This window comes from Notechis scutatus, chromosome 4 (genome assembly GCF_049901735.1).
Source record: "Notechis scutatus isolate UNSWTSFEM ecotype Mainland chromosome 4, rNotScu1.2, whole genome shotgun sequence".
NCBI classification, from domain to species: domain Eukaryota; kingdom Metazoa; phylum Chordata; class Lepidosauria; order Squamata; family Elapidae; genus Notechis; species Notechis scutatus.
The window spans coordinates 13,420,675-13,441,252 of NC_142012.1; the positions used below are offsets into that span (position 1 = coordinate 13,420,675).

At 40.8% G+C, this 20,578-nt stretch overlaps 1 protein-coding gene and 1 long non-coding RNA gene across 8 annotated transcripts in view; one reads left to right on the forward strand and one right to left on the reverse strand.

Moving 5' to 3' along the window:
- Nucleotides 1-2,649: 2,649 nt before the first annotated feature.
- LOC148130661 (uncharacterized) lies at nucleotides 2,650-3,105 on the forward strand. The gene is made up of 2 exons (XR_015749164.1): nucleotides 2,650-2,719; nucleotides 2,973-3,105. It is a non-coding gene; the product is annotated as an uncharacterized LOC148130661 (long non-coding RNA).
- Nucleotides 3,106-3,375: 270 nt separating this feature from the next.
- Nucleotides 3,376-20,578, reverse strand: part of WDFY3 (WD repeat and FYVE domain containing 3) — a 182,410-nt gene continuing 165,207 nt past the window's right edge. For all 7 annotated transcript variants that reach the window (XM_026683686.2, XM_087962815.1, XM_087962813.1 and 4 more), the window contains 8 exons: nucleotides 18,547-18,705; nucleotides 17,438-17,617; nucleotides 15,599-15,781; nucleotides 15,027-15,123; nucleotides 13,046-13,378; nucleotides 8,969-9,080; nucleotides 7,848-8,045; nucleotides 3,376-7,063 (listed from right to left, as the gene is read on the reverse strand). In XM_026683686.2, the coding sequence (XP_026539471.1) occupies nucleotides 6,943-7,063; nucleotides 7,848-8,045; nucleotides 8,969-9,080; nucleotides 13,046-13,378; nucleotides 15,027-15,123; nucleotides 15,599-15,781; nucleotides 17,438-17,617; nucleotides 18,547-18,705 (1,383 nt within the window). In that variant the 3' untranslated portion in view covers nucleotides 3,376-6,942. The remainder of the gene's footprint in view (nucleotides 7,064-7,847; nucleotides 8,046-8,968; nucleotides 9,081-13,045; nucleotides 13,379-15,026; nucleotides 15,124-15,598; nucleotides 15,782-17,437; nucleotides 17,618-18,546; nucleotides 18,706-20,578) is intronic.

A 20,578-nucleotide genomic window follows, 5' to 3' on the forward strand; every position in this document is an offset into this window, starting at 1 on the left:
GGATTTAAGGCATCAACAACTGCAGTCTCTACAGACTTCCTTTGCTATGCAAATGAAAGGGAGCAACCCAAAAGCTCAGTTCATTTAATTGGATTGGGCAAGATAACTTATAGAGGATTGTTCCCTACAAATTTAATTTGAATGTTAATTTTCTTTGCAGTGAGCATTCAAGACTTATTTTTGTAGGATTTTAAGGCAGCCGGCTTAACCCGTTTTTGTCCTGCTTTGCTTACCTTTTTAAAGCAGTTTTGTGGAATCACCTATCCATCTTTGACTTCCGAAATAATGAAGCATGTATGTTTGATTTTCAGCAATAGTAGATTACTCCAGACAAGGCAGAAAACCAATAGGTTCAGTCTAATGTTATCAACTGAAACAGCTGCAAATGAGGAATCTTGCCAATATTTAAACACTGGGAATTCCTTGCAACATTTCTTTAGTAATAGGGAAGCAGCAGTAGCGTTTGTCTTGTCTGTATTGCTCCATTATTAGCAAAAGCTGGTTTATAATACAGGATTTACTGGAGGTTTTCCCTGCCCTTCAGCCATTGTCTTTGGCCCTCCTAGTACTTGCAGCAGTTGTGATCTTTTTGGCTCACAAAAAGAGTCCGGATTCAGAGTCTTTGCTTAAAGACACCTTTGTCATACTGAGAAATCTGTATGGAACTGGAGTTCTCTGAACATATCCATTGTTCAGTCCACTTACACCCTTTTTCTTTTCAATGGTGATGGTTGTAAGACCAGGCACCAGACATCTTCAGATGATAGTGGTGTAGAAGAGCCCACCATGCTAGTCTTTTAGTCAAGCAGTGCCAGAGGTAGATCACAAGATCTGCTGTAGCCTTTGGGATGAGGCTACACAGCCACTCATATCTGAAACCTGCCTGGGTAGGTGCCATTTCTTCAGGTTGCATAAAAGACTTGTTTGGCCGGGATTATACACAATGAATCCCACGTCTTCCTTTTATGTTCAGCGAGGTGGGGTGGAAGAAGGATTTTAAGTGGGACTCCTGCGTAGATAAAACCTTAGATTTCTAAAGTGATACTACCAACTTTCATGCGAAACAAATAGGATAGAACCCAACGGATATGGGCGTTTAAGGAGAAAAAAAAGAGGGCAATAAAGACCATACCTAACGAGATGCTGGCATCGGGTTTAAAGATTAGTAGGAATATTTGCACTGAACATGCTAGTCATTGTATGTCTAGAAAAATAAGACTTAAAAAAATTTCTTTAGAAAACATGCTACTTACTCCATCTTGATGGTGAATCGTAAAAATATGTAATGTTTGGTTTTAATATAACACTGTAACTTTTGGGGTTATGTTTGTGTAATTTTTAAATATTTTTTTAAAATTTAAATTTGTATTTAAGCAACTGAATGTAAATGAATTAAAGCAGTCAGCTTTGTTTGCACTAATAAGGGATACCACTATATAATGCTGCTATTCCTTCAACTGAAAAAGCCTTCTTGATAATGTTAGTCGCACTCCAGCATCGTCATATGTTTTAAATAAAACACTTTTGGGTGACAATCTAAGATTAATCTAATAAACTGCTGCAAAAATATTTCAGAAGGTGTTTACTATATATGTACTCATGCATATATAAGCAGTGCCAATAAGCAGTTCACAAAGAATAAGAGTTTTGCTTTGTAGGTTTAGTGAAAGCACCTGGAAAAGTAAATATCCAAATCATATTGGCTGAATTAGATTGTGTACTGGATGTCTTTTTAAGAATACAACTTTAGGTTTTTCTTTCCGTTGTATACAATAAAAAGTTTTCAACAACCTCAGTTCTAACAGTGTGGTCCAAAGGAAACTCTTCGCTTATATCTGTCTTTTAATTTGCATTTTTCAGTAAAACACTTCCACTTGCTTAGCGAAATTGTGCATACTGTAAATGTTTGAACATTAGATGTGTGTTGACCATTTTGTAGAACTGAGCTGGAGAAAATAAAGCTCTGCTGAAAAAAACCCCCCAGCATTGTGAGGTTTCTTTGTATGTGAAGTGTTTACAGATTGCAGTCAATCCCCAAGTTCTCCTTTAATTCCTCAAGAAGCTTTAGTGATGCTTCTACCTGTATTTGGTCACTAGTAAGCCTGTGGAAAAGTGATTTTGTTAAAATCCAGTTTTGATATTTAATGGCCAGGAACACACAATATAAACTTGGTTAGCAAGTACTGTACTTACGTTCCCAAATAAACTATTTTGAAGTAATGGTCCAATTCAAGTAATATGCTACAAGTTACAGAGGCACAAGCTACCATTCCAATCCAACCTCATGCAGGCCTAATTTTGTATAGCGGGTTCCCCCCCCCCCTTCAATTAACAGACCGCTTAACTAGAAAGGGGACATAATGCAACATGACTTGTTTATTCTAGAACTTGATTGGAATGCATAGGGGGGGAGTTTTACAAAAAATTCTCTTCATTCACTTACGATCCAAAATGTCCTGAAAGAAAAAAAAAATACAGTGCTGTTTGCAGGCGTTGAAGACTGTTTCAAAGTGAATGAAAATATTTCCCACGTCCTGTCATGACACGTGGAACTGTGTGTCAAGAACTTAATTTAGCCAAGTAGCCAGGTCATTTAAAAAAGTCTTACGAATTTGCTTGTGAGGTAAGCAACTTAGGAAAAGTGCCAGAAAAACGATCACAGAAAAAGTTACAGATTCTTTCCTAGCTTCTCAATTGGGTTGCCCATGGTTACAAAGCTGTAGGGCTTAGAAGAGAGATGCCTCTACCCACAAAACACCTATTATTTCTGAGGGCAATTAAAGGCACGCTGGGAGGCTTCAACTTGTTTGCTGCATAGATGAGTATGTTTAAGATAATGGATAGCTCCAGTTTCTAGTTAATGGGAATCCTACTGTGATTCCATTTCATAAGTTTTCACTTAACTATGCCATATATATATATATATTTATACAGATTTGGAAGAGACATCAAGCACAGATGCAGATTAAAAGGAGTATTGTATGCTAAAAAGTTCTATGTAAATTCAAGGACATATAATAGTTCTTCACGCTTCCTTTTCGTGCTACTATAGCACAATATATAAACTTCAGCATCTTAAATGCCATGGTTTTTATTATTGGATGGTGCAAGCGTCTGGAAAGCTCACTTTTCATTCAAAATTGAACAGTCCTATATTCTTAATCGCTACAGCAACTCGGATCAGAACAATTCAGTGCTTTCTATTAGCTTCTTAGTTTGCGCTGGATAAACATTCCAGCTACTTTGATTTTGGGGTGGGTTCAGTTTGACTTGGCTGGAAACTGAATTCTTGGTGCATACTCCTTGTCCAACAGTTTAAAAATAGATGTTTCCAAAGCTGGTTATACAATTTTTCAAAGATCTGGACAGAAAAACTTGGTGGTAAATAGTATTTATTTGAAATTAAAAACAAAAAAGGTACCTGAACTATTGCATTTAATCATGTATTGTATTTGTGTTACTCTACCTTTTTGCATTGGAGACAAATATACAATAAAACATTCAGATACCACAGATTGCACACTAGATAGTAATTCTTCAGGCCTTTTACATAACCACCAAAAACAGATATTGGATTTTTCAATATAGTACAAAAATCCACCCCTCCAGTCCTAGCCAGTTATCTTCAATTTACTCCTGTTTGCTGTACAGATCAATGGCCATTTACCCCAAAGGCTTACAAATTAATAACAGGACAAAAAAATATACATTATACTGACACAAAAAGTCAGTTGTGTTAAGTCATGCAACAAGTAACCAAACTTGCTGAAATTAAAAATATTTTCTAAAAACAGTTTTAACTGCATAAATATTTTTTTTTTTTAATACACAGTTCATTTACCAAAACCAAAGGAGTCTGGAACGAAGCAAAACAAAAAAATTCCCTACTAATTTTTATACATAAGAAAGTGCAAAATAATGTCTCTAAAAAAAGTCTTTTGCTCTTGGACTGGCAGATGACGGGATGGGACTGCCACTCTGACCTTCTTAAGCATGAACTCTACAGTCACATGTCACAAACAGAGAGTGTATGGATACCACGTCAAAGAACAGGGCGGGATGAGGCGAGCTGCTTGGCGGTGCAAAGGGAGGCTAGGCTGCTGCTGAACCATCGTTCAGTTACCAAAAAAACAAAAACAAATTGCAACTGGAGGAAAAATAAGCGCCCCTGTTGGTGTCGAGACCAGAGATGCTCGATCCAATCTCAGCATCTTCAAAGAGCGTGGACTTCTCAACTTTCAGAATTCCCCAGCTGTGGAATTCTGGAAACTGAAGTCCACACAGCTTCAAGGTGCTGAGTTGAGAAACCTTGGGCTACACCATTTATGATAAACATTTATGGGACTGGGGGGAAAAAAGCATTCTGAATTATAGTAGCAGCTGACAGGAGCTGTCGAGACTTCACTACCCCAATGAATTGTATTGCTCGGTATCCATTTATTCCAGTGGGGCTTCAAAGTAGGAACGGATGGTGCCGCACCATTTCTTGGTGCAGAATAACCCCACGTTTTCCTCTCATCAACAGGATGCAACTTCGCAGTTTACCCCTTGGAGTAGATAAATAAGGATGGAAATCTGGAAGATTTCATCCCCAGTCAAGTAGCTTTAAACTTTAAATACAAGTAAATACATTTTAAAGTCACCTTCCTCCGAAAACACCAAATGTAAAAAGTGTAGAATAACACCAGTACAATAGGTCGACGTACTCAAAATTAGGAGAATAAAAAAACCCAAACAAACAGTAAACTGCTTCTAATGAGCCAGCATTAGTGTCTACGATGTTAGTGCCATCCAGTGCTTAAGAATTTTATCTGGAGGAATTAATGAGTTGAAAAAAATAATTCTCAAGCTGAAAAGAGACAACCTTCAGATTAAGAAATTCCAAGTTAAGTTTAGTTATTCTCTAACTGGGGAAGGGGGACAATTTTCAGTGGAGTGAAGAAGACTGAGAGAATTTCAACGTGCTTTTCTTTCTTATGGACATTGTATTTGTACTTTAGAAATTGTCTGTTGTTAGGCTGAGTTTAAGGACCACATAAGCAGCATCCTGCCTATGATTACAGAGTCTGTGTTATTCTCACATAACCTCAATAGTTGGAGATTCTACTTTAAAAAAAAAAAATTGAGAAACTTTGCAGATATCAAAATTGGCAGCACTGAACAATATAGCTGATCAATGCTGGTTGTAACAAAAAACACCCAGTGGGCAAAACCAACTTTCATAAACCCTTGTGTGCTCATGTGTGGAAGGGGCTCTTTCGGGGGCCTGAAATATGTTTATTATAACCACAATTAAGTCAGTCCATCATGACGATTAAAAAGATCCTCAACATACATACTAATCACTGCATTGATTTCTAACCAGGGATGTTTAGGCAGAGAAAATTGCTCTGTGCAAACTATTCAAATTATTTTAAATTCATTCGTGTTAACAAATCACAATGTTTATGTTGTCCTACATTTGATTTCATTTCTTGGTGTGCCACACTGTTTCCGAGTTACTTTTTAAAAAACTGCTGTCTTACCATATTTAAAAGGCAAGTAACAATAATCTCATCCCCCATTAACAAAAGAAAGAGGAAGGAAGGAAAAATAAAACCAGTACATTGGGGGGGTGAGGATACAACTACATTTCAAAGCCTCACTTCACTGAGATGTTTGATTGGATTTATTTATTTTTATTTTTCATTGTACCATGAAGGCTAATATATAAAATAGTTGAATTTATGTCCTCCGAGTAAACCAATGAATGATGACACTGGGGTGCAACATCAGGTCCAACCCCTAGGTAAAGGAGCAAGTCTGATTTTAATTTAGAAATTCACTGGGACTCCTCTAAGCATTTCCCAGTTGTAAGGACAAAGTCTCCAAGTCCACTTTGCAAAACAAAAACAAGAACAGGAACACGAGAAAAACAATGGTCCATTGGTTTCCTTTGGAAAAAACAAAACAAAAAGTATTAAATCTGATTTTCATGCAAGCCATTTACTAGTGTTTTAAGTAAGACTTGCCTTAGACCTATCTGGATTAGCGGATTACTTACAATGATAAAGAAGGAGCAAGCAGCAAGGCCCGTGGGTGTATAAAAACAGACCTTATTTAAATATGAAGACAGATTCTAAATAGATGTATTAAAAACGCAACAGAAAGGGGGGCCTTTTTGGTTATCTTACAGTTTAGAATAAAATATTTGAAGTCCGATGCCCCAAAACAAAAGGATGGTTTTCCCTTTCCCTCCCCCCCATCTTCAAAATAGCTTGGCTTAAGTTAAGATCATGAGAGTAACTGAAAGAACCATGCAGTTGGAATAGTAAAAAGGAAAAAAAAAAAAAAAGATAATGCCTCTTGATGCTTTTTCTTTTTTCATTTCATTTTGTTTTTCTTTCTTTTTTTTTTAAATCATGTTTAAATAGATGAGCTAAAGAAGAGATGCAAAGTATAGTGGTCTGAAGTCCCATGTAACAGGCAGTTCAGTTTGCATTTTTGATAAAAAGGCCATTTTCTCTATTTACAATATCCACAGTTTGCTTGTGAAGAAGGCAAATTTACAACTATTTTTGTTTTTCTAAAAAGCCTTCTGCTTCTGGCGACCCAAATAAAGGGGGGGACTAACTACAAAATCAAGATGGGACAAGAGATGGTTAATGAGGTCTCTTCTTAGCAGAGAAGACAGAAGGGGCCTGGAAGGTCCTTGACGCAGCTGTGGCGGTTATTACGCCCTCCCCGCCAGAACTTAGTTGACGTATTCTGGCCTCCATCTCTGCAAAGGTACCCAAAAAATAATTAATGGTCCCTCTTGCTTGCAGTCCTCGCGTAGGAAGGAATGGCAAAGGCTGCAACCTGTTCGAATGGGCTGCTCATTCCTGGAATTCATCCGGTCGGCTGGGTTCCTGCAGGCCCTGAAGTATGTAGTCTGGGTTGCTGTTGTTCCTCTGGACAGTGTTAATTCCAGGATGCCTCCTCCGGGCCTCGCTCGTGCTGCAAATTGTAATAACAGTTCTGGCAAACCCGAACCGGGGAGGAGATTTTCAACCGCTTGATTTCGGACTGAAAACGGCTGCACCTGCAGAAAGAAATGTAGGGTTAAGAACTGAATCCTCCCCCTCTTCCTTCTTCAGCATCAGATTCCTGCTCAACGCAAAACTCTTATTGTCTCCTGTAAAGCTGGGTCAGTTGTGCTACACAACTTGTGTCAAGGGATGGAGGTGGGGAGTTGGAAGATGCACTCTAGCCTTTGAATGCTGTAGAACAGGGGTCTCCAACCTTGGCGACTTTAAGACTTGTGGACTTCAACTCCCAGAGTTCCTCAGCCAGCAAAGCTTGGAGACCCCTGCTGTAGAACATAGAATAATAGAGTTGGAAGGGACCTTGGAGGTCTTCTAGTCTGACCCCCTGCTTGAGCTGGAGACCCTATACCCGTGATGGCGAACCTAAGGCACGCGTGCCCAAAGTGCCACGCGAAGCCATGTCGCCTGGGACGTGTGGCCTTGCCTGTTTGTCTTCCGGGTTTCTGGTGCGTATGCGCACCAGTGACAATCAGCTGTCCTTCGTTCACATGCCAGTGCCAAAAACGGGTGTGCGCATGCACGCCGGCCAGCTGATTGTTGGGTGCGCATGTGCGCCAGAATCCAGAAGTTCAGCTTTTCCGGAACGCAATCCCTTTGTGCACGAGCTACAGATAGTCTCCTTTATTGACAAGTGAAGGTAAAAGGGCCACGAATCCTTTCAAGTGGAAAGCGCACTTGCCCAATTTGTTCCTAGACCCAATGAAGGTTTTTGAAGACGAAGCTTGCCCGAGAATCGTTTGGTTACAGAGATGCGGAGCCCTTAAAAGTGGCCCTTCTTACTTCTGGCAGAAGAGTTGTCCACAGTTCCTACAATGGTGACGTCTTTCGGTAAGAGAGAACCGGACCGAGCAGCTGGAGCAGCTGTCTCCTCCCTCGTCTTTCACCCAGTGGTCAGCTGCAGAGCGGCCCGGTTGGTCACTCACAGACCAGCTGAACACTCGGCCTCGGCTGTCCCCTACCAGAATCCTGCTGTGATCCCTGGAGGAAACAAATATGCATTAGCTTCCAGTCAAAAACCTGTGGATGAAGAGAACGCAATCCAGCAGGGTGAAACGAAACCCCAGGTCCATCTTCTATCGTCTCTCCATTATAGGCAATCTTTGACTTACGACTGCAATTGGAACTGGAACTTCTGTCTCTAAGCAGGATGGTTGTTAAGTGAGTAAATAAGCCCAATTTTAGGAAGATTTCTTTGGTCATGAGATCAAAATTTGGGCGCTTGGCAACCACCATGTATTTATAATGGTCCCAGGGTTAAGTGATTATCATTGACTACCTTCCCAGGCAGCTTATGACAAGCAAAATTGGGGGGGGGGGGGGGGAGCAGGATTTGCTTAACAACCATGTGATTCACTTCAGAACTGCAAAAAACGGTAGTAACATTGGGTGTGACTTACTTAACAACTGCCTTGCTTAGCAGAACTGGTCCCAGTTGTGATCGTAATAAATACATACGTAACAAAAATAAAATGCATACTTTATTCCTAAAGTTCTTTCAGAGCCCCTGAAGGACACTTTTCAATGAAAAGGGTTTTTTGCTATTTCATGAACATTTTATATTTTGCAAAATATTTTGGAGGCCCCGCTTTCTTTTGATGCCTCTTATACATCAGCCTACCAAATGTTGTCAGCATGCAAGTAGGACCCAGTGGGATGGGTCAGCCTTGTGTTCTCAGCAATGAAGGTGGCTTAATTTAACTATCTCAGCTAGTGGCCTCTTTGTGATGAATCAATTTAATGCCATTTTCAGCCAGGTGACAGCAGAAGGGACTTTTTTTTTGGGGGGGGGTTCCCTTCCTATTTTGCTTCGGGGGATGTGAAGCCTCAGCGCCCTACTAAAGCTTCCTGCTGCATTTGGAAGAATTATGCGCAAGGGATGAAGGAGAGGGCAACCTACTTACTTGGAAATGGCCAGCGCTGTAATTTCTGCAGGGTGTGCATTGTCCTTGCGATCAAAGGCCGTGTGCATAGTTAATTTGCTCCTGAACACAAGCTGCCTCTCCCATCTGTAGCCTAAAAATAGATGTAGGTGATAAGGTAAGCATACGCAGAAGGGAGGCAAGTGAGAAACTGCTGATCCATGACTTCTTCAGAAAGAAAATTCAACACTCGATTGGAAGCAGAGGTGGAATATTTACAGAGGTGGAAAATTCAACACTCGATTTCTGTCAGGCCACGGAGCAGCCGGTCCCTTTTTTCAGAACATGACACAGGGCTAAGAGGGAGAAAAGGGTACCAATCCCTAACATGGGTGGACAAGAGAACAGAAACTCTCTATCCCAGTGTTGATGAAGATTCCCAGTCATCCAGAGTTATCTGGAAGTTGATTCATGGCAACTGAACTTACTTTTCTTTTTGGTTTGAAACGTTTTGCTGCTCCGGACTGTTGGAAGAAATATCCTTCTGGGTTTAGTTCCAAGCGGGGAGAAAGACATTAGAAACATGGAGGCTGATTGGAAACATGGTTTATTGGTGGACAGGAGCACATGGGTTTGAAGTCCTGGGTAGCTGACACATGGAGTTGAGAGAGAGGTATTTATACCCTCTCTTGGGCCTTGCCGCCCTTGAGCTTCCTGTTCCTGTGCAAGAACATGTGTTCTATCAGCTATATACAGACTCCGATGTGGAGTCATATGTTTGTCTGAATCAAGTTTGGTTGAGCCTTGGTCTGATGTAATGTCCCCAGGTGATTTCGCAATGCAGTGAGCCCTGCTGCTAGATGGGTAGAGGGCTAGTCCTATTATGTCCTGAGGGTCATGTCTTAATCCCACCACCCTGCAGCTGAAGGTCTAATTGTCTGGTAGATGGGCTGATCCAGGTGCCAGGGAGCTGATCTTTGTCTTTAAAAACACGTTTCTCCTTTTCTCATCCGGGGAAATATAACATTCTGCCTTTTTAATATTTCCTAGAATATTTCATTCTTCTAGGAGAGGGGTGGGCGCTAACTTTCTACAGGACTAAGAAGGTGCTGGGATAAGCAGCAAAACTTTTCAAAGCAAAAAAGAAAGAACTCCAGTTGCCAGGATTCAGGTTTCAGGTCTGCCTCGAATGTCTTCTTCTAATATAGAACGGGCGTTTGTGATAATCCTGATAATCCCCTCTTAGCTTGCAGGAGATGTTATGTTTTCGTTGACAGCTATCCTGGATCAACATAGGCATTTCAATGCCTTTGAAAATGCGGGACTTCCGGTTTGAGCTTCTTCGGCGACAGACCGAAACCTCGTCTCTCCGAGGCTTCGATCCGTGCTCGCCGCTGGAGCGCCCCGAGCCGGCTGGTTTCGGGGCTAAGCCACCCCGTAGAGGTGGTGAAAAGTGGGGAGACTGCCTGCAGGGTTGAGGAGAGCCGCATCTCTCCTCCCCAGCTGGCCATTACTCCCTTTCCCGAAGGCGGTTGTAGCGGTGATCAGAAATGGCCACCACAAAGAAGAACTCGACCGGAAAAGAATGTGCAGGAGGAAGATAAGAAGAGAAAGTTTTGGTTGACCGGGTCAAACAGCAAAAGCAACAAATAAGGTACCCTGGAATTCAAACTTAACAACATTGTTCCCAAAGAAGATTTTGAAGCTTCCCTTCCTTATACTGACAGCTAAGAGACTTAAGCAAGAAACTGGAAAAAAAAATCCACTTTGACATTAATAGGCATCTAAGCTGAAAATAAAAGTCAAAGGGATAAATAAAGATTTCTGGACATGTAAAAGTTTTTAAAAGCTGGAAAGGAGAAAAAAAAAGAATAGAAGGGCAGGATCTGGAAAAATGGAGGAGACTGCCTGGAATTAAGGAATGGGACTGTAATTAAAAGGAACTTACAGTGAAATTTTAACAAGATTCCTCAAAGATACATTTTAATGGAAACTTGGTAACAAAATAATAGAACCCCAGGAAGAGAAAGTGGAAAAAAGAAGCAAGTAGAAACAGCCTTGGATTATTTGGTGATTTTTGGTTTTTGCATCTAGATGACTAAAATTAACCGGGTGGTTGTTTAAAAGTTTTTAAAATGGTACTCTTAGAAGAACTGAAAACGGAACTTAAAAAATGGAAAGAAGACGCACAAGAAGGGAGAAGTTCTTTTGGCTTCGTGTTTCAATTCTTAGAAATGGAGATCTGGAACTATGAGAAGCAACAAGAAACCCTTGCAGAACAAGAAGATTGGGACAAAGAAGAAGCCATCTTTAATGATCAAATAATTTTAAGTGGGGGGAAGAAAAGGGGGGAAAGAGAGTGAAAGGTTTAAGATTAGAAAAAATAACCAAAAGAAGAAGAACAATTTGAAAGATAAGTACAATATTAGAAAGCAACAGAAGAGGGGATTACAGATGAGAGAATTAGAAGTAGAGAGACGAGGGGGTAAAAAGGGGAGGGAGAAGAAGAGGGGGAAGAAGGCAAGGAAAAGAAGTTGTAAAAGACAGAAACAAGAAATGGAGAAACAGGGAAAAGATATAAGGATTGTAACCATAACTTTGTTTCGAGATAATGGGTGAAAATTTAATTGTAAAAGGGATTCTGCAAAGGTACATAAGATAGCTTTGTTATATTACAAATAGAAATAACTTTAGAAAATATGATGATGGATAAAATATTTATTGTAATGCAGTGGGATGTTTGTTAATAAATAAATGAATTAAAATGATTGAGAGAATTAAAAGGGAACATTTTTAATTATTAGTAATGATTTATAAAAATATAAGTGAGAAATATGGAAAAAAAAGAATTAACTATGGAAAGTTTATAAGTGTTCCCAAGGAAGTATGATATTCAATTGAAAAGAAATGTTAAAGATGTTAAGATTTTAATGCATATTAATGATAGAATTGAATTGGAATGGAATGTGTTTTATTTACATATATATATAATTTTTTCTTTTTAAGAATATAGTGTCTATTTTAAGAATGTACCAAGCAGAATTCGATTGGAAGTTATGTATTATATTGAATGCTATAATCTTAAAGCTATACATTGAAGCTTAAATAAGAGCTTGAATGGATAAAATTAAAGGATATAAAGGTGTCATACTCTAATTGGTAACTACAGGGAAAAATTTGTTTAATAAGAGAAGATAATATGAAATTGTAACAGGACAGACAAAAGTATAAATATAATGATTTGAATTGAGATAATCAAAACAAAGTTGAGAAAATTAGAAGAGGGGAAAAACTATGTAGAAAATATAAAACGGTAATAAGATATGGAATAGAATATAAAAATGAGCATGAAATTGAGTTTTGTGTCTGTATGAAGAAGTGATAACCTGGGACCATGCTATTTTCAAAAAAGATGTTTTATTTGTATTTTGTTTTTGAGAAAACCCAAATAAAATTTTCAAAAAAAAAATGCCTTTGAAAATGCATAGTTCTCCTAAAAGAAAGGCTGTAGCATTCCAATGCCTGTGTCAACTCATAAAATATTTCTATGGTCTTTTAGAGTCGCCAACAGAAAGGGAAGGGGGAGCAATGCGGCAGCTTGCAAACCAAAACTGCATTCCATAAATGTTTTCAAAGATAGTAACTAGGTGACTGAAGTTTCTGTCACACAAAATTCTAACTGGAGAGCATGATTGATGACTCTGGGCTATGGAGGTGTCCCATTGGAGAATATGAATTCCGATACACCCAGGGGGTGGGGGAAAACCAGAGTCAAGGATGACAATGAATTATGTGTCTCAGAGTCAGCTACACCCAGGCAGTGCCGGACTTTTTATCTCCCAATAAATCCTTTTGAAGTTTTGGAAGTTTGGCTCGAGACTCATGATTTAAATGGGGTTAAGGGCCGGAATCCTGATAGACTGCTCAAGCCTGCAACAACTTGAACCTGCAACTACCGAATCAAGACAAAACCACCCGTCTCCCCTGTAGCTCGTTCCTATCCCCCTATACCTAGTGCTGCTAGGTAAGATGAAGTCCTCCACCCTACACGTGCTGAAATCAAGGAAGCTGGCATGCGCATCCCATCTAATTCTGCCATTTTACAAAGGTGTCCGATACCTGGTTTGAGCTTGCTGTAATGCCGCAATTCCCCTTGGTTGGCATTTGAATGGTTTGTTGGCGCATGCGAGTGTCCCTTGCTTTGTCCATCGGAATAGTTCACAAAAATGAAGCCGTCTTTCTCATCCAAGCTCAGGTGGTCAGACCAACGCCTTGTGTCTTCAGAGCTGGTTTCTACTGACCATGCAGCAGTTGCTCGAGCTGAGGATGACCGAGGTCTGTGACCGGCAGGGGCCTGCTGGGGCTGGCTCTCGGGCAGCTTGGTGTCCTGGGCAGGGGCTTGGTCCTCTGCTTCAGAATCACTGCTATCTTCGTCAGGACCTTCTTGACCTTCTATTTGGAAGGCAAAAATAAATGCTTTAATAATGACACTAGGGTGGCACGATGGCTCGGTGGTTAAAAAGCTGAGCTTGTCGTCTGGAAAGCCAACAGCCCAGGTTCGAGACCCGAGTGCTGCATAACAGGGTGAGCTCCCGTTACTTGCTCCAGCTCCAGCCAACTTAGCAGTTCAAAAGCATGCAAATATGAGTAGATAAATAGGTATCACTGTAATGGGAAAATAACAGTGCTCCAAGATATCATGCTGGCTACATGACTGCGGAAATGCTTCTGGACAGCGCTGGCTCAACGGCTCTTGAAATGGAGATGAGCACCGCCCCCTATGGTCAGCAAAAACTAGCTGAGTAAAATCTGAAGGGACTCCCTTTTAATTACAACGCTACTCATGCAGGATTTTCTTCTACAGCCCCACAATCAATGCTTTATAAAATAAATGAAATATCAACTCATAAAATATTTCTATGGTATTTAAGTTTAGAGTTGCCAGCAGAAAGGGAGGGGGGGGGCGAAAGGGGTTTGAAAGAGCTTGGAAATTGAAAGTGCATTCCATACATAGTTTTTCAAAGATAGTAACTAGTGACTGAAGTTTCTGCCTTGCAAATATCTAACTGGAGAGCATGATTGATGACTCTTGGCTATGGATGTGTCCCATTGGAGAATATGAATTACGATACACCCAGGGGGTTGGGGGAAAACCAGGGTCAAGGGGCACAATGAATTATGTGCCTCAGAGTCGGCTACACCCAGGCAGTGCTGGACATGTTAACTCCCAATAAATCCTTTTGAAGTTTTGGAAGTTTGGCTCAAGACTCATGATTTCATTAGGGTAACTGCCGGAATCCTGACAGCTAGCCGACTCTGAGACACATAATTCATTGTCATCCTTGACCCTGGTTTTCCCCCACCCTCTTCATAATTCATATTCTCCAATGAGACACATTCAATTTCTTTACTACAATTTATTTTGCATTTTATTTTTTTTATAAAGTCTATTTTGGACTGTATTAGCATGTTAAGATGGCAGGAACTTGATCGTGACATTTATCTTAGTCTGATTCATGAAGGAAGAAAAAAAATGTGCTTGCATTCAATTTCTCCCTGGTTGATTGGTAGCACCTCAGAGCACCATCCAGCAGACACCAACCTCTTCATGCATGAGAGGTAGCTTCATGCATGAGAGCTAGCACCTGAATCTTCCATTCCACCTTTGTCCTAAAAGTTTTACTTCTTCTAAACCCACGTATTTATTTTTCTTAAACCACAATCTCATCATAAATCATTACACAGGTAGTCCTAAAATTACAACTATAATGGAGACCACAATTTGGGCTATAGGTTGTTGCAGTTGTTAAGCTAGGTGCCCACATGATCACCTCATCAATGCCTGCAATCCAAATTCCCCCAGTTGCAGCCATTAAATGACCCACAGCGGGGCAGTCTTGCGGACGTAAGAGTGTGGGTGTGCTGCTGCTTTTAGCTATGTGACTTCTGGAATTTGGGTGTGTGTGTCTTATGCCCCTTTTGGTTCAGTACTCTTGTAATTCCAGATGGTCATTGATCAGACCAGTTGTAAGTCGAGGACTAGCTGTATTTCACAGTTGAAAAAAGAAAGAAAGAAAATTTAGAACGTAAAATAAAGCACCTATTTGTGGTTCTGGACAGTCTTCCTGAATTTCAAGCATTTCCACGGGTTCAGGAGCGGGAGTTTCCGGGACCTGTAGAAACTCCATCCGCCAAAACTAAGAAGACAAACATACAATTTACATATTACATATTATTTTTACTTTGGCTTAACTTTCTTTCTTTCTGTCTAGAGCAAATGGTCTCCTAGCGCAAATCATGGTTCATTTAAAACACGAGGATGAATGTTTTGAACATTTAAATTAAAATCAACTCCATTCTCATAAATACATCCAGTCGAAAAGGGTTTAGAATAATAGTAATGAACAGAATCATTATAATATAAAGGAAATCTACACAAATTGCTACAATGCAATGGGAGATCCTAGAAAGTTACTCCATGGTACAACCTTAGAACATTAGCTCAAAATTAAGAATTAGGTTTATTTTTCTGTTTCTTCCACGAATATACACAACCACCGGCCAAAGGAACGATGGCCTTCAAGATATACGTGTTACGATAAATTCTTCAAAAAGGAGGAAGATATAAAAAAGAGAAGGGAAGCAGGTTGCTTTACTACTACGAGTACTTACTCGGACGACTCCATCTGAATGTCCAGTCACAATAACGTTCTGAGTATCCCACTCATTCATTTCTGACATGCAACAACAGAGAATCTGCTGGCTGCGTCCAGTGAAGGTGTTCACACTCACAATGGGGTTTCCGTTAATGCTCCAGACGTGAATGTATGTCCCTGCACATGACACAATATCACCCTAGAAGAAGAGGAAAACATCTTAGACAACACACACACACACACGCTCACACACCACCTTTAATGCACAGCGATTTCTCTCTACTTTCAATTGTAGCATTCAGCTTGATAGGGGAAAAAGAAACGCATCTCAAGACAAGGGCACAATCAGCCGAGGGACTAAAAAATGTTTTCTACAGCATTTGGTTGCAGTTTAATGCAACCCCATTAGGGAGTGGAATTGCAAAAAAAATACCTCCAGAGATTGCGCAGGTCAGTGGAAGCCTCCTTTGAACGGCCTGGCATTGAAGTCATGTTCCCACCACGGCAGGGACACTCAAACTGATTCCATGTCCCTTGAACAAGATTGTTTTTGCGCCTTTTTGTGCCACAATCCCCATTTGGGAATGACGCCACAACAGGTTCTGTCTATGCCACGACTCTGCTATTCAATCATTTCTATGCATTCAAAAATTTTAGCAAAGGGTTCTCTGCCTGGTTGCTGGGTGGGCGTGTCCACAGTGGGCGTGTCCACGGTGGGTGTGGCCTAGTTGGTTTCCTGCAACACGGCGTTGCCCTCCCTGTGCTCTGGAGGCTTTCCTCGGGCCTCCGGGAGTGCAAAAACGGGCTCTCTAGGCTCCGGAGTCTCTCTGGAAGCCGGAAACCGGCCCATTTCCGGCCTTCCTGAACTTCCGGGAGGCCTGTTCTTCACCCTCCCCGAGCCTCCGCGCACGCCCTGCACTTACCTGCATCCAAAATGGGCCACGTGGGGACTCCTGGGAGGGGAGGGGCAGGATGGGTGGAGCCAGCCAGGAGTGGGATTTGGGGGTTCTCTGAACTGCACAGATTGTAGCCAGGAGCTCTCCCGAACCCCTGCGAACCCCCAGCAGCCCCACCCGTTTCTATGACAGGAAGCCATAGGGAAACAGCTTCCATAGCCACAGAAATAAACATTAAGTGGTTTATAATAAACATTATTATAAACATTAAGTGGTTAACACTAAAATGGTGAAGAATAGTTTCAGACGAGGAACGATTAAAAAAAAAAAGTTGCATATAATTATTTCTACTTTTGGGGGACAGTAACTTCATATTCAGGCAGTCCTCGACTTGCCCCACTCATTTAATGACCATTCGAAGTTACAACGGCACTGAAAAAAGTGACCAATGTCCGTTTTTCACTCTTATGACTGTTGTAAGCATTCCCAGGGTCACGTGATCGAAATGTGGATGCTTAGCGACCGGTTCATGTTGGTGAGACGTTTGCAATGTTCCAGGGTCATGTGATAACCTTTTGCGACTTTCTGACCAGTAAAAGTCAGATTCACTTAGTAACCGTATTATTAACAACTGCAGTGATTCACTTAACAACTGTGGCAAGAAAAGTCGGAAGATTATTTACATATATAGATTATTTTACATCATAATTATAGCCATTATTCTCATAGTTATACCATATAATCTTCACCTCTAGTCACTTTATTTAGATCACGTGACTACGGGGATGCTGCAATGGTTGCAAGTGTGAAAAATTGTCATAAGTCACTTTTCCCCAGTGTCGTAACCTCAAATGGTCACTAAACTGGTTGTAAATCAAGGACTACCTGTAAAGCAAACTATAAAGCCTCATCTCTGAGTACAGGTGCTCGGTTTATTAGGCCTGGGCTTGTACTCATACCGTCAGTTCATTGATGCAGAGGGCTGACACCGGAGCCCTGTGACCCCGAAGCTGCGTTACAAAGGAAAGTTTATTCAAATCCCAGATGATGCAGGTCCGGTCACATGACCCACTCACAATGATGTGATAGGCCAGTGAAGCTGTTAAACATGTGACCGTCTCAGTATGGCCGAGCAGCGCCTAAATGCAAAGCAAAAGGGAGCAAAAATCAAAACCAAGATGCACTACCACACAACTTGCCAACAGTTATTTCTTCAGACACATGAAAAATAAAGACTTGGAAAGGTATAATGAGTAGAGTACAAAAGATAAATTAAAGCTGTAGGAAGAAACACAATACTAAGAGTCCTAGTGGTGCAGTGGTTAGAAGGCAGCATGGCAGGCTAACTCTGTTCGATCCTGACCGGCTCAAGGTTGACTCAGCCTTCCATCCTTCCAAGGTTGGTAAAATGAGGAGCCAGATATGTTGATGTTGTAATCTGCTCAGAGAGTGCTGTAAAGCACCATGGGGCAGCATATAAGTCCAAGTGCTATTGATATGGGAAAGGCAGGGGTCTCCAAACTTGACCGCTTTAAGACTTGTTGACTTCAACTCCCAGAATTCCTCCTCCAGTCATGTTAGCTCAGGGATTCTGGGAGTTGAAGTCCACAAGTCTTAAACTTGCTAAGTTTAAAGACCCTTGGCCTAGAGCAACATCTAAAAAAATCCCAAACTGTGTCTAAACAACATGGTTAAAGAATTTCCTTTCTACAGCAAAGGAAGAAACTTCATCAATCTATCTCTGCCAACAACAGACAGAAAAAAACCCAAAAATCCTTCCTTTCAGTTCAGACCTAATCAGTGAAGATTTTGATGCAACTCAGTTGTTCAATTGGGCTAGATTTTTTATGGATTTCAAGTAATTTTCCTGCAATTATAAAAGAGGACAATATGCTACTTGGAGGGGGAATACTTTCCATATTTAAAAAAAATGGAGAAACTAGTAGTGGGTGTTTTCCACAACCGTGACAGCTTTCATACTAAAATATTTAGTTCAATAATTCAGCAATAATCTTTGTAGAGGTTTTCTGGAAGACCTTTCAGGATTTCATGCAGAATTTTAATTTACCTGCTTGAGGGTCAGCATTTTGGCTTTTTCCTTGGAGGTCCCCATCTCCCATACGCAGACAACAGTGCTGGTGCCCCCAGTAATGACCAGTTTAGGGTTTGGACAGATGGCACAAAGAACTTGTCCCCATTCCGATAAGCATTCATAAACAATCACTGCCTAAAAAAATAAATAAAAAGAATGAATAGTACAGGCATTGACTTTCAGAACATCCAGTCCCAAGTATTCTATTGGTGTGGTTTCTTGGTGTTCTCTTAGGTTGGTTGTTTTCTTGCAGACATTTCATAACAAATCTAGGTAACACCATCAGTCCTATGGTGATACTGAGTTTGATAATGAAATGTCTCCAAGAAATCAACCAAACTTAGAGAGCACCAAAGAAACCACACTTCATCCCTGAGCTAAAAATAAAAGTGAAACTCGAATAATTAGAATATCGTGCAAAAGTTCATTTATTTCATTAATGCAACTTAAAAGGTGAAACTAATATATGAGATACACTCATTACATGCAAAGCAAGATAGTTCAAGCCATGATTTGTCATAATTGAGATGATTATGGCTTACAGCTCATGAAAACCCCAAATCTACAATCTCAGAAAATTAGAATATTACATGCAATCAATAAAACAAGGATTGTACATAGAACAATATCGGACCTCTGAAAAGTATAAGCATGCATATGTACTCAGTACTTGGTTTGGGCCCCTTTTGCAGCAATGACTGCCTCAATGCGGCGTGGCATGGAAGCTATCAGCCTGTGGCACTGCTGAGGTGTTATGGAAGACCAGGATGCTTCAATAGCGGCCTTCAGCTCTTTTGCACTGTTCGGTCTTATGTCTCTCATCTTTCTCTTGGCAACGCCCCATAGATTCTCTATGGGGTTCAGGTCAGGCGAGTTTGCTGGCCAATCAAGCACAGTAATCCCACGGTCATTGAACCAGGTTTTGGTGCTGTTGGCAGTGTGGGCAGGTGCCAAGTCCTGCTGGAAAATGAAGTCAGCATCCCCATAAAGCTCGTCTACGGAAGGAAGCATGAAGTGCTCCAAAATCTCCTGGTAAACGGCTGCATTGACCCTGGACTTAATGAAGTACAGTGGACCAACACCAGCAGATGACATGGCTCCCCAAATCAACACAGACTGTAGAAACTTCACATTGGACTTGAACATCTTGCAGTGTGTGCCTCTCCATTCTTCCTCCAGACTCTGGGTCCTTGGTTTCCAAATGAGATGCAAAAGTTGCTCTCATCAGAAAAGAGGACTTTGGACCACTGAGCAACAGACCAGTTCTGTTTTTCTTTAGCCCAGGTAAGACACTTCTGATATTGTTTGTTGTTCAGGAGCGGCTTGACAAGAGGAATATGACCTTTGAAGCCCATGTCCAGGTTCCGTTTGTGTATGGTGGCTCTTGATGCACTGACTCCAGCTTCAGTCCACTCCTTGTGAAAGTCCCCAACACTTTTGAATGACCTTTTCCTGACAATCCTCTCCAGGCTGCGGTCATCCCTGCTGCTTGTGCACCTTTTTCTTCCCTTCCACATAACTTTCTATTAATGTGCTTTGATACAGCACTTTGGGAACATCCAAGTTCCTTTGCAATTACCTTTTGAGGCTTTCCCTCCTTATGGAGGGTGTCAAGGATGGTTTTCTGCACAACTGTCAGGTCAGCAGTCTTTCACATGATTGTGATTCCTACTGAACCAGACTGAGAGACCATTTAAAGGCTCAGGAACCCTTTGCAGGTGTTATGGCTTACTTAGCTGATTAGAGTGAGACACTTTGAGCCTAGAATATTTCACAATATTCTAATTTTCTGAGATTATGGATTTGGGGTTTTCATGAGCTGTAAGCCATAATCATCACAATTATGACAAATCACAGCTTGCACTATCTTGCTTTGCATGTAATGAGTCTATCTCATATATTAGTTTCCCCTTCTAAGTTGCATTACTGAAATAGATGAACTTTTGCACGATATTCTAATTTTTCGAGTTTCACCTGTATACTCTTCCTTCAGTACTATTCTGTCATT